Here is a 14419-nt window from a genome sequence, read left to right as displayed (position 1 = left end):
AGCTGGTTCCCCTGGACTGAAACAAATAAAGGCTTTTCCCACATTGTTGAGCAAGTCCATGGGTAAGTGGTGACCCCAGGAGCTGAGGCTGCCCTGCTGTGAACGGGGCTGTATCAAAAAGTGGTGTTTGGGGTGGGGGGAAGTAAAGGCAGAGTCCTTAAAGCTTTGGAAAAAGAGTCCAGCGAGGAGGATGTGGCATTACCTTGGAATGAGAAAAGTAACAGACATGGGCGGTGCTGAAAATAAAAGGGAATGGAGAGGCTCTGCACCTGTCTGCAGCCGGGCTCAGCTTACAGCCCTGCTGCCGCCCTTCCCCAGAGCCAGGGGATCGCTTCCCAGAACGGCACACCCGGCACGGCGGCGGTATTTTGGGAGAAGGGAGCTTGGATCAGTCACACGGGTTGACCAGCCCTGCCTGTGCCCCGTAGGGAAGAGACTGGGCTGCGTACGGCAGGGTGGGGGTCTGTTAAAAAATAAAATACCCAACCAAAACACGCACTCACACATTTTGCTGTTGCCTTCAGAGCTGGCAGGATTTCAGCCCCAGAATTAGGGAGCTTTTAGAGGGTGCTGTTGGTGCCGTTGCCGAGTATTGGCCACGCAGAGCCCATGATGATCCCGGTGGTCTCACCCCACTGGGGCAATGCAGGCTGAGGAGCCCAAATATTTTCCTATTGGAAAAAAGCTGTTTGCTGAACTCGCATTTGAGCTGGGAGCAGACCAGCTGCCAGCTCCCCCTCTCTGGGTTATTCTCACCTGGGAAGGGTCTTCTGCAGAACATCACTCTGCCAGCAGGGAACCACAGAATGGGGGCAGTCTGGTTGTGGTAAATACTGAGGCTGGTCTGGAAGAAATACAGAAGACTGCAAGTGCTGGGGAGCAGAGCCAAGCCACCACCTCTGCCAGGGAAAACACAACACATAGTCGGGCTTCAGGCACCTCCTTTGGCATTTTCTCCAGCAGAGAAACAGAATCATGTCCCTCACTCACCGCTGCTAAAGTGCAACTAATTACAACCCTTCTACTTCCCAGCAGGTCCTCATTAATAGTCTGTTTATATTTCATGTGATATTGATTTTTAAATGTGAATACTTACCACCTGACAGAGGGAGACTGTGTCCTTTTCTCCTCCAGAAATCCTTTTGCTGCTGCATTTGTCAGGTGCCCACCTGCCCCATGGAGCCCCCAAAGCCCCAGGGAAGGCAACTTCACCTCCACACTAGGGCAGAAGTTCCCAGGTTGGGGACAGAGGCTCAGCCCAAGGGCAGAGGAGTCTTTTGGCTCTCACCAAGGTGCTGATCACCAAATACCTGCCAGAAGCCCCCAAAAATACACGGAGTCTGTGCTGGGAGGAGGCAACAGCAGCATTCTCACAATGGGGCTGCATCAGCTCATGTAGCTAACTCACAGAGCCCATGGGGAGCAATAACCCACAAAACACTTTTTTTCCCATGGATTGTCAGCTCTAGGTCATTTTTTGAGGGATGGGGACAATATCTGACCTCAGCTGCAGCAGTGTGAGCTTTCAGTCCCCAGGGAAGCCACTGCTCCTCATGTTGGGGCTCATCAAAGTTCATTCACACTCCCAGCTCCACTCATCAGGAAGGAAGGATGAATTTTTCCCTTCTGATTTCACTTTAGTTGTTTCCTGGAAATTAGGAAACTCAAAACAAAACCAAAACCGTAGAACTTATCCAGATTGAAAGACCTAAATGAGAACAAAAAGCATGATTCTTGCCAACACTGGAAGAGACACAGAGACCAACACCAGCGAAGAAATTAATGAGTTCCCACCCTGCAGTCCTTGTAGGTTGTAATTAGTCTAAAGCAGGATCATTAGCACTTGCTTCCTCAGCAACCAGAACCTCACTTTGTGCCCACATTTGCAAACACACATTCACTTCCCTCTGTTCCACCTGTGGAGTTTGGAGAATCAAGGAGGCGAAGTGGGGATGCAGCTCCCGAGACCGACTGATGTCTAGTGAAATTTAACAAGAGCCTTCTTCAAAGGAAAAGGCATCACATCTTTAATGCATTCCTTTGCTGGTTTAAAGCCTGCTCCCTTTAGGTTTCTCTGTTTCATGAGAATTCTTGGTTCTGGTTTAAATGTAATCCTCTCATATCTCTGCCAGCCCCAGCATGGATGTGCCTGTGGTCTCTGGTCCCTGCCTTGCTCCATGTCCCCTCTGTCCTCCCTGGTCCCTGTCCCCTTCCCCTCCAATTTTGCACCACACACCTTCAATCCTCCCCCTGGTTCCCACATTCCCATCAGGAATGGGTCACCAGGTGCCATCCCGGGTTCAGACATGTCCCCTGCTCCCCAGGGGTGTCTGAGTCAGCCCTGTCACACATCAAGCAGAGTAACATTAGCCCCTTTTAAGCCATATTTCAATTACAGTTATTTTGGATCAACATTTTTTGGCTTACTCTTTATTTTCCCTCCTTTCCCATGCTCTCCTCACACCTCAGCTCCTTGCTCCACATTGTCCTCATCAATTTGAGCTGACACCTCTGCACCTTTATTTTGACATCAAACTGGGGTGTTAATAAAGCAGGACTGGAGTAGCTCTGACATTATCTTGACACAATGATATTTGCAGCTTTCCACTGGCATTTTTTTACCCGTTCTTTAACATTCAGGTACTGTCACCCTCCTCAGTTTGACATCACAATTGTAATGTCGCCTCCACAGTGGCCTCTGCATTGACATTATCATCAAATTAGCTTTACAATCAGTTGGAGTATCAAAGGGAAGGAGAGAAGCTGGTCCCAGGAATCTGGGCTCAGGGAAGTCACTTCTGGAAGAAGGAAAGGGCATGTTAGGTGGCTGCTGGAGTTATAGTAGGCATCGAGAGGAAGCTGGCTGGTGAGAAAGCAAAGGGTACTCAAGGTTTTGCATTAGAAAAAATAGGAAAGAAAAAAAGACACCAACCCCCCCTCCAAAAAAAACACACACAAAAAAAAAAAGGCAAAAAAAGCCCAAGGAAAGACCACAAAAAACCGTCCCCAGCTACTCAGAATAGTTCAGGTTAATTAAAAACATTATTACAAAAAATAAACCAGAAATAATTATAACAAAAATCAATGCTAAAATAAACAAGTTGCCTTATTTTGCCATTTTCTGCCGCAGTTCTGGGCTCTGGAGGGACATCCAGCTCCGAGCTCCGTGCAGGGGCCACTGCGAGCCACAGGCGTGGGCGTGCAGCGCGAGGGCTCCGGGGCTATTAAACTGTTTAGGATCAGCCTGAGCTCAGGCCCGGCACTATTATAAACACAGATATTTTTATAACCTCGCTGAAAAGTTAATGGTCCCATTAATGCCTATTTCTGGGCATGCTGCAAGTCAAGACATCGCAGCCCCTGAGCGGCGGCCGCTGTGCCGAGCGCCCGGCCGTGGGAATCCGAATCCCAAACAATCCGGGCGGGATGGGGCCGAAAGCTGAGCTGTGCGTGAGGAGCCTCCCGGGCACCGGCTGACACAGCCCAGCAGCTGCCTGCGGCCGCCCCGCTCTCCCCGGAGCTGACATTTCCAAACACGCTCAGATGTGCCAGGATTTCGGGAGACCTCTCGAACCGCCCGCCGCGCTCCGCCGGGAGCGCCGCTCCGGAGCGGGATGGACGACAGCAAACCCCTGAAGGTGCGGCTGACGTTCTCCGTCATCCTGGTGGGCATCTCGCTGCTCTTCGCAGCCGTCGTGTCGGACCACTGGGCCGTGCTCAGCCCCAAGGTGGAGGAGTTCAACGCCACCTGCGAGGCCGCTCATTTCGGGCTATGGCGGCTCTGCACAAAGCGGATTTACGTGCAGGAGCAAGGCCCCAAGGAGAAGGGCTGCGGGCCCATCAGCCTGCCAGGAGGTAAGTGAGCACCCACCCGTGCATGGGAGAAAGCACCAGGCACTCAGGCCAGGCTTTGCTTAGGGCATGGCAGAAGGAAAACAGGCTCCGTGTCCTGTGGCACTTCGTTCGGGATGGGGCTCGGCCCTTAGTTTGGGATGAGGCTGTTTTGGTGCTGCTCTGCAAACACAGCTCATTGCCATCCCTCCTGCTGTGAGTATGTGCTGGCTTGCCTTGCACATCTGTTTGTGACCATATTTGAGTCTCCTGACAGCGGCGGGGAGAAGGGGAGGAGGATCAGGCACGGTGGAAATCACAAAAGGGAAATGGGGATGGAGGGAATTTGGTTGAACCCCAGCCAAGGGCCCTGCAGCACCCAGGCACGCTGACAGCAGCGGGCAAGAGAGAGGATTTATGGGCCCACCAAACACAGCTGGATCTGTAGGATTTCCAGATCCACATAATCATGGAGGAACTGCCTGTTCACAGCGGGCATTGAGTTCTCTCTGAGCTATTCCAACAACGGCTGTTCCTCAGGGCAGGGAGGAACAGGGACCTGCAGCCTGGTTTGCCAACTTCCAGAAAACAAAAAAAAAAGTCATCAACTGAGTTTGAATCAATTTCTCAAGGACTTATGGAGCCTCCTCACCTCTCACTGGAGGCACCTGCTCCCACACACGTCTCCAGCACGGGCACCTCCAGCCCAATCGATGGGGAGGGCAGCGGGCACGGCGGCTTTCCGGGAAGGCTGTTCCATTCCCATGGTTAAAGGAGCTCATTATGTTTTTGCTGATTGCCAAGTCAGCAACATTCGCGCCGTTTGCACTAATACCCTCCCTCCGTGACTGAGCCACGCTGCTTTTTCAGAAGGCTTATAGGGGACTGGATGCTTTCCAGCACAGAAATATAACAGGATTGCCTTCGTGTTAGACTCGCTGCTTGAAATGAAATATATGTTAACACATATTTGAAAATTTCCTGTGAAAAATCTTCCTGCCTGGGCTGACTGTATATTCCCTGTATTACTGCAATTCTTTATCTCTTTGGTCCAAATTACGTGTTGGGAAGAGAGGAGCTCAGCCTCAGCGTGTGGATCTGCCTCTAACCAAACTTGGGAGTGTGTCATCCATATGCTTAATGTCTCTCACGAAGGTACTTACGTGCCTAAGAAACACATCCCTCGCTGAGCGCCTTCCCTCGCACACGGAGAGCTCCCACCAAAGGAGAAACAATAGGAATTGGTGCATAAACAGCCAAATTGCACAACCGTGGGGCAAATATAAAGCTCATAAATATCCAGCTGTCTGCACAAAGCAGATTCGCAGGCAGGGCACAGGAAAGCAGCCACTATCTTTGACAGACATCAGCATGTGCTCGCACGGACGTTGAATCACATCCCAGCGCCGCGTTCCGCCAGGCACAGAATAACTGGGAACGGTGGAGGGGCTGAGCTGCCCACCCCACACCGGGGCTGGCTCTCCAGCTTTTAAAGATATTTGGGAATTGGGGTGGCATTCCGCGCCGCAGTCACGTTTCAAAGGGTGAAATTCGCACCTCAATTATCCCATAAATATCTCTCTCCCTGTTTTCCTCGGGCGAGGAGCGGAGCAGGGGAGGGGGGGCTCGGGCTGCTGAGCGATGCTGCGGCCACACGGCCCGTGTTAGATTGATTTCACACTTCTGGGAAGGGATGTCAGCAGGGAAACACCAGGGTTGGGAAACCTGTAGCAGCGGAGAAAATGTGAATGAACAAACGCGCAGTGAAAGAGCAGATGTGGGCACTCCTTTTCCTGAAAATCATGAGACATAACCAGACATTACTGCCAGGACTGGGAAAGAAGCATCAGAATTTATCACTGAATTAATAACCATTTACCAGTCGCTCCCTGTGGAGGAAATGGATGGCATGATTAACGTTATTTATTAGGCTTTGAGCTCAGCACAGCGCAGAGTGGGGAGGGTGACTTGGCTCACAGTCCACAAAGCCGGGCTGTGATTTAGGCAGAGCTTTAAAATTTTACAGCGCCTTTCTGAGGGTGTTGACAAATTGAAAAGGGTTCAGCATCCTGCTGTAACAAATAAAAAGATCAGGCTGTTAAAACTGGGCAAATTCAGATTAATACGGAGACATTTTTAACTGAGGTCGGTGGGCACGGGGGCATTTTATTACCAGCTGTAAACGGAGTTCAGTGTCACTGCCCGTAACTCCAGGTCTGTGCTGTCCTGTAAAGTGGGCTCCTGTGCTCTGGGCAGCAGCAGGGGCTGCTCAACAGCTTAAACAGGTCCTTGTAAATATGGGAACCTGAGTGCAGGCAAAGTGCTCAGCAAATGAGTTCTCAGCAGGGCTGTCTCGTTCTCGTGTCCGTACAAGAGGCTCACTCTGCAAGACAGGTGTGAAATTAAGCTACTTGGAAATACCATCTCCAAAACTCTGTCTGTGTCAAAGGCCTCATTGGCCAGGTCAGAGCCCAAGGCCTGACCCTCCCCACCCCTCTAAAACCTCCTCTAGCTGCTGCAGCAGGTCCTGCCTCCCAAACTTAACACAAGTGGAAACCTCACACTAAAATCCAGGATTTTCTAACCATCCATCCTGCCACAAACCCACACATGCTGTGTCCATTTTAGGTACAAGGGCAAAGTGGGCTCCAGCCCCCTCCCAGCCTGTCATTCCAATGCTCACAGGGCACACCTGCCACCTGAAACTCCGCGTGGCCCAAACATCTCATTGTCTTTCCACCCTTTCTTCTCCCAAGGTTCAACCACAGTTCAATGGGATTGCACTTCTCCTACATCCATGAGTGCATCCAGGAGAGGCTGGAGTTGAAAGAGAGATTGGTCCATTTGTCCCTGCACTCATCCAGGAGTGATGGATCTGAAGGGAAGGGAGCAGGAAGGCTGTGAGGGTGGGTGACCTGGAAGGGGCAGGACACTGTGATAAACCACATGTTACAACCCTTAGAGCCCCTGGACTGTCCCCATCAGCAGTGGGGTGACCTCGTGGCAGAGATAATGCATTTGGGGTGCAGAGAAACAAAGCTTTCTTCCATTATCAAACCCAGTGTAAGTCCTGTCCATTATGCAAATGTGGTGTGACACAAATGGGCTTTTCTCTTATTCATGATGGCACCAGAGAGGCATTGCAGTGCCTCAGTTCTCCTGAATAACAGGAAGCCTTGTTGAAGTGGATATTCCCAGCTCCACAGAGCATGGAAGCATCTTAAAACTGGAAACAATACACGTCACAAAAAACAATTTAGTCATACTTTCCCACAATAAACTAATCTTCCAAAAACACCTTCCCTAGAGATAAACCTCTCCTGTGATAACCCCTTTTATCATATCTTGGCAGAGCTTTGCTACAAGCCCCAAGAAGATGCAGTTTCATTTCCTGCAGACAAGTCCATCTCCAAAAGATGATTTATGAGGATGGAGGGTGGACTGGGCTGGTTTGGTTCACCAGCAATGGACACAGAGCTGTGCTGTGCTCCCCACCACACCATGTCTGGATGGCTTCACTTTGGGCTTTATACTGCCTGGGGGCTCCTCAGAGTTCAGGCTTTTCAGAGGACTAATTAAAAGCCAAAACCAAACAATCCCAAAATAAAGTGCCCCAGTTTCATCCCATCTCCTTTCCATTTAGCACAGGAGCCAAATGCTCCCCAGACTGGGATCACCAGGCACAATGCTCAGACTTGGCCACCACTGAGGCACCGGCAGAGGCACAAAACCACTGCTTTGGGGCTCAAAGTTTCAGTCACAGAGGGCTCAGTTCAAATATATTTCCTCCAGTCGTTTGCAAGGATAATAAAGAACAGGTCAGGAGATGCCAGAGCTAAACATTAACCTCGCCAGCAAGGAGGATGTGCAGATGAAATAAAAGGCAGCTTACAAAATTAAGTAGATAAGAGTGTCTCGAAGGAATCTTCCACTAACAGGCCCAAAAACACTGCTTTGCAATTGCCTTTCTCCTGGGAGAAGGAAAATGAATCCTCCTTGAGTCAGTAACTGCAGCATCTGCCATTTACATGACAGAAAAAAACCCACAAGAACCAACAGGTAAGATACAGTGCACTGGGATCTTCAGCTGGGGAAATTCATGCTGTAAATGAACACAGGCAGAAACCCAGAGGACTCCCTGTGGGGTCCAGCACCCAACTTGGCTCAGGCTTTCCCCACAACCTGTGCTGGAGGAAAGGACCACAACATCCCCGCAGGCTTTCTCCCAGCTTGTCCTGGGAGCTGGTGCTAACTCCTGATAACCATTATTTAATGGATGAGATGCTGGCATTAACCAAGGCCCCTTGCTTGCCTGTGTTTCATGCAGCCTGGGGTGATGGGAGCCCACCCTGGGGTGCCAGGGGGGTGCTGGGCGAGTGTGTCCTCTCCAGCAGTCAGAGCTGGCGCCGCTCAGCACGTCCCCACGGTTGTGCCCTCCCAGCCAAATTCCTGGCAAGCAACTGCTCTCCCAGCTCCACAGCCCTCCAAACTTTCAATTAAACCAGTTATAAATAGCCAGAACACCCTCCACCCCAACCCTGCTGCTGCCAAAGCTCCGAGTCAGCAGGTCCTCAGCAGACCCTTCCCATCCCGCTGAGGCTGAAGGTCTCCTGTGTATCCACTGGCAGCAGTGCCACTGCCCCACTGCTGACCCTCACTGGGCTGGGGAGGAACAAGGACTGTGGCCATGGAGAGACTCAGCCACCAACCTCCCTCCTCCCCTATCCCCCTGTCCCACAGTCTTCACCCCTGTTCACTTCATAGCCCTCCTGTAACACCCCTGGATTTGGCAGAGTGCTCATGGGAATTCCAGAGAAAGGAACTTCATAAAGTCCCCTCTATCCACCTCTGCTGTCTTATCAAACTCAATAGACTGCCCTGATGGGATCAAACTTCAGTGAAGCCTGATTGAACAAGAGCCTCTTTGCCCTTGGTTCATGCAGCCTTCCCTTCCCTGGACAACTGTTTGGGCTTCAGATAGCTTTGGTCTTTTTTTACTGTGCTCTTTTTTTACTGACAGCCAAAAGAGAAAAAAAAGGCCCTCAGCATCCCTATTTTAGTAAAACACCACGTGCTTTGCTGCATTGCAGCAGCCTCACCTCTGGGACCCCGATATGGTGGTGACATCCCACCCCATGCAGCAACACCCCCCCAGTGCCCCACAGGGGTCTGTGAGCTGGGGGAGGGAAGAGCCAGGAGGGAGAAGGTGTCTGAGGACACTTCATCCTCCCTTTTTGCACTCCAAGCTCACCCCAGGAGGGTGATGCCACTGTGGATGGGCCAGCAGTGGTGAGGGGAGGTGAGCTGAGCTGCCAGCTCAGCTGTGGGCACGGCAGGTCTCATCCCCAGGAAACACAGCAACACAGGGAGGTAGAAATGTGTGCTGGCCAAAGACAGAATGGGAAAAATTATCTGTAATTCATATTTTAAACAGATGAGCAATCAGTGTGCAAAGCTCAGGGAGGGAGCAGCCCACAAAAGGTACCAGAGGGGCTTCAGCCTGGCCCGTGCTGGAATTGGTGTCCTGGCATGCCCGTGTCCTCATCTGCTCCCAAGGAAAATCAGATCCAACTCCAGCTTCTCAGCATCTCCAAGGGTAGCAAGGCTCAAAAACATTGCAAGTTTGATGCATCAATAAAAAACTAATTCAGTTTTACTACATTTTATCAGAGGCTTCCAAGTGCACAAAATTGAATTTCCTTTTCCCTTTCAGACCACAACTGCTCCTACTTCAAGCACTTCACTCCAGGAGAGACCTCAGAGATATTTGAAGTAACCACCCAGAAAGGTAAGAATAATTCCAAAAAAGTATTTTCCTAGTGTTGTATGAAGTGGAGGCCATAGAATATGAAAGAGAAAGGGGTCCCCAAAATGAAGGTTCAGCTCTGGTTTCACTGAAAGCAGCAGAGGAATTTCTATGGGACACCATCAGCTGGGAAAAATGTGGAAAATGCCCTGCACAAGGTCAAATCCCAGCTTCCTGGAAAGAATTATTTCTATATATGATCACACCCATAAACATGATTTTACATAAGTTGTCCCACAAATATATAACAACATCAATATGCAGGGAAACTGCAAAGAGTCTTTTCAGCACAAAAATGACTTTACAACGTTGGCACTACCCATGACACTCAGCCTTTGCCATGGAGGGGGAAGATATTAATAAACCCTAAATGAATAAATCATACCCCAAGCAGAGTGTTGACCCTGAAAAGAAGTGCAGAGGCTCTCTGAAGACCATTAGGAATTTTATGCTTCATATTGATTTTATATGAGAGTCATGTAAAAAAAAGGAGCGATCGATGGACAGAAGGAACAGGGATCCTGCAAAGACACACACAGAAAAGTAGTCCTTCACAGACAAATTTCACATTTTTTAGTAAGCCCCTGATATAGCCAAATATTTTGAGGGCTCATCTAACGTGCTCCTCTCTCTTTCTCACCCTCTCACTGAGGACAAACCCCTTTCTAGTTTGCCACACAACACATATACTGTGGAAAATATGAGCCCGTGGTTACATTACATGTATTAAACAATCTGCTCGGCTTCCAGTGGAAATTGTAATGGTGGGAAACCCTGGAAAAAGGTTTTTCTAAAAAAGGAGTTTCCTAAGACAGGAAAGATTGGGAAATTTAAGTGGATAGATGAGCATATAACAGAGCAGCCTGCTTTTGCTCACCTGTACTATCAGATCCAGCCACCTGATCTTAAAAATGCACCCAATGCCTTCACAGCATTGCAGAAAAAAATATCAGGAGAACTTCTTTTTCAGAAAAAAAAAACAAAACAAAACAAAAAAAATATCAGGAAGAACATGTTTTCTTTGGGGCAAAAGGAAAAGCTTAAGATTTTACATCGAAACAAACTCTTTCAGGCAGTTCCAGCACAGAGAAACGTTAAGGAAATGATAATAAAACAGTGGGATGAAAAACAGTGAGAACAAAGAGTGATTTGCTGTTCCCCTTCACAGAAACAGCTCGTTTGGATGGGAGCTAATTAAGAACAGGCAAAAAAACTCTTCATGATTTTGCCTGGGAGATTATTTTTTTTAAATGCCTTGAAAGGCAAATATCATCAGGCACTGTGATGTTCACACATGGCTACATGTGTTAAATATTAAATTAATCTGAAAACGAATACAATATGCAAATGAAGGCCAGAATTATTCAATTAGCAATTCTCCCCCTCCTTTCGGGCACTGAAGGTTTCTGGAGCTGGGGGAAGTGTCCAGAGCATGGCTTTGCTGGCTTAGCAAAAACCAGGACTTTTTGGGAGGGTTTAATCCCATGCCCTGAAGAAACTGGGTTTTCACAGAGCTGGAAATCGTTTTCTTAAAGGGGAAAAAGAGTGAAAATGTGCTGTTCAAACACTTCCCCCCTTTGGATGCCCACGGAGCACTGTCTGTCTGTGCATCAGTTCACAGGGCCTCACCAGGGCTCTGCAGGGGAATAGAAATAGCAGAGAGCTGCCTATTTACTGTGAGAGCAGAGTATGGGGTGCTGGAAGGAGCCACAGAGCCCAGAGAGGCTTTAACAATAACACCCACGTGGCAGAGCCCAAACAGCTCCAGCCCAGTGCTCCATCATCCCCATCCAGGTGGGCTGATGAGCAAAAATGCCCTGTGCTCTCTCAGCAAGCATTCAGAAAGTGTTTCCCCCTCCTGCTCTGATTTTATACCCTTCACATTTAGAAGATACCTGGCCAGTACTTGCCTCTGTTTTTACTTGAGGGGAATAATCCACCAGAGCCACCTCACCACCTTGTGCTGCTCAGAGTGACCTACCACAATGTCAGCACAGCTGATGGCTCAAAATGTGCACACTGTGTCATTTTTGGTGGGTTGTTTTTTTTCCCCTTTGGCAGAATACAGCATTTCAGCTGCAGCCATTGCCATCTTCAGCGTTGGCTTCGCGATCATCGGGACGATCTGCGTCCTCCTGTCCTTCAGGAAGAAGAGGGACTATCTGCTGAAACCAGCATCCATGTTCTACACCTTTGCAGGTACAGGGTGGGCGCTCCCATTCTTGCACTTGGGTCATGGGACAACATAGGGAAACTTAAGGTGGACCCTGGGGGGATGGAGACACTTCTAAAAATGCCCCGAAAATGGCATTTCCTTCCCGATCCCTGTGTGGCATGAGAACATCCTGCTCAGTGAGCATTGCCCAGTCTGTGTTTTCTCCAACTCTCTTTAAAAGGGATATTTCTACCACAATCACTGCCAACCCCAGTCTGAACCAGAGATATACAATATTGAATCTCATTTGTTAAGCCTTAAACCAAAGAAATGGCTGATCCAGGCCCAAAACACACAGCTGTGCCCTGAACACATGAAGACTTGTGTTTTCACATGAGCCAGGAACACCTTGACATGCCACAATGAGGGAAAGACAGAGGTGCAAATTGTCACCTCAATAAAAATCTTACTCAACCTCTGGAAAAGCTCCCCAGGGAACGCAATTATTCCTCCTCCACTTTGAGTTTCCCATCCAAGATCACACTCACCAAGCCACCAGCTGACCTGGGTTAGAGCAGAGCTCTCAGCAGCTCTGAGCACTGGTTCCTCCCAGCACTGGAGTCAGTGACTCACCTGTGACTCTCACCGCAGCTCCTGCATGGGAACGACACACGAGGTGGTTAATTAGGGATGAAAAATTTGACAGCTGGTTACTCAACCCACTGCTCCTCTCTCCCTTCAGGTCTCTGCATCATCATCTCCGTGGAGGTGATGAGGCAGTCGGTGAAGAGGATGATCGACAGCAAGGAGACCGTGTGGATCGAGTACAGCTACTCCTGGTCCTTCGCCTGCGCCTGCGCCGCCTTCGTCCTGCTCTTCGTCTGCGGCATCGCCCTCCTGCTCATCGCCCTGCCCCGCTTCCCCCAGAACCCCTGGGAGACCTGCATGGATGCAGAGCCCGAGCACTGATGCTCCCAGCACAGGGGGGAAAAAAAAAAAAATCCAGAAAGTGTTCTGAAAAGATTTGTATTTTTTAAAATGTCTGGGTCCCACTCTACAATGTGCTCTCCATCAAGTGAGTCATTACTGAACCAAGGCATGTTCAATTGTAATTATTGCTTTCCTTTTCTTTTCCTCTCATTTTATCCTTTTTTCCCTCCTCCTTTTTTCTCTCTCTTTTTTTTTCTTTTTTCTTTCTTCTTTTTTTTTTATTTTTTTGAAGAAAGCAGAAAGAGCACTCAGCACCACCCCGGGTGTGGGTGAATGGCACTGCTCTGTGCCAGTTTGGGGTGCCCTGTGCTGATGTAGCTGAGACAGCTCAGGCCACAGAGAACACAGCTTTGCTAGGGAGATGTTTGGTGTGGTTGGGTGCAGATTTGTGAGGGATATCAAGCTTTTATACATTACTTGGTCAGAGACACTGAGAAACTCTGGCTCCATGAGGAGTCCGTGTCCCCATTTGTGCCATGCTCCTCTCCCTCCCTAAGAAGGGTTAGTTCATCACTCTGGAGTAAGCTCTTCTATTAAACTGTTAAAATTTGAAATGAAATCAAAACAGAACTTTGAGTAGCATTAGGATAAAAATTTCCCCTCCAAATTTACACCCTGCAGTTCCATTCTTTTGAATCAAGCATAAAATCCCACAAGATAAAGAGTTTTTTTTGTTCTGCTTAAACTTCAGCGGCAAAGCCAAGAAGTATTAAACATTAAGAGTGATATTTTCCTTTAATAAAAAGCATAATCTTCCAGTAGCATGATTTTCTGGAAAATTATTTTGATGGATGAATCACTTGGCCCATCAAATTCTGCCAGGTCCAGAACGACACTGTAATTCTGGGTGGTGTTTGCACGGGGCTCTCATTAGTTCCCCCTGAATGGGCTTTTTAACAATACCCTGCTTTGCTCACTGTATCTGAAAGTACATTTCAGGAAAAATCCTTCAAAGCAGCTGCCAAGATGGAAAGGACTTTGCCTGGAACACCCAGGAGAGTCAGCCCTGGAAGCACCTCACTGGTGCATCGAGTTGATGCTGCTTGAAGCAGCACAGACCCGAGGCAGTGCTGGGGGATGCTGAGGGGGCTGGTTTGCTGCTGAGCCCCTGCAGGGCTCTGCCACAGCTGCCTGAAGCACTGGGAGAACTGGGGGGGCCCCCAGCCTGGCCACCTGCAGCACTGGGGGTCCCCCAGCCCCACACACTCACCCAGTCCCTCCAGCCAAGCCCTTCTCACCATCACGGTCCCTCAGCACCAGTTGTCTTTCTTGTTCTTTTTTTTTCTTTTTCTACAGTTCAATTTTCAGAATCTGCTCAGCATTTTCTCCCCCAAGTCGGAAAAAGTATGAGGTTTACAGTGGACATTTTTCACCCTGTAATTTAAAAATCAGGAGAAAAGGGAACTAAATGTCCTTCCCTCCACGTTTAGCTGTCCCCAATCCTAAAGAAAAACAGAATTCATAACAGAAAATCTCTGATCAAGTTGAAGAGATCTGAAATCATGACATGTTCAAGCATTTGGAGAAATTCCCCAGCAATTAAGTGCTGGCCTGAGGGGCCCCACCATCAGCCAGACCCCGTTGGGGTGCACAGAGCCCCAGCAGCCCCAGCCAGACTCAGGCTTGTCTCCATCTCC

At 49.1% G+C, this 14419-nt stretch overlaps 1 protein-coding gene across 1 annotated transcript; it reads left to right on the top strand.

Moving 5' to 3' along the window:
* Positions 1-3594: 3594 nt before the first annotated feature.
* Positions 3595-13543, top strand: CACNG1 (calcium voltage-gated channel auxiliary subunit gamma 1). Its single transcript, XM_008921810.3, has 4 exons — positions 3595-3855; positions 9545-9619; positions 11699-11836; positions 12535-13543. Exons 1-4 carry the CDS (start codon positions 3615-3617, stop codon positions 12759-12761), a joined length of 681 nt encoding a protein of 226 aa, XP_008920058.1. The 5' UTR covers positions 3595-3614; the 3' UTR covers positions 12762-13543.
* Positions 13544-14419: the final 876 nt, after the last annotated feature.

This window comes from Manacus vitellinus, unplaced genomic scaffold, assembly GCF_001715985.3.
Source record: "Manacus vitellinus isolate BGI_N305 unplaced genomic scaffold, ASM171598v3 scaffold_24_pilon, whole genome shotgun sequence".
NCBI classification, from domain to species: domain Eukaryota; kingdom Metazoa; phylum Chordata; class Aves; order Passeriformes; family Pipridae; genus Manacus; species Manacus vitellinus.
The sequence above is the reverse complement of the archived record's forward strand: the minus strand, read 5'-3'. Positions and strand labels throughout refer to the sequence as shown.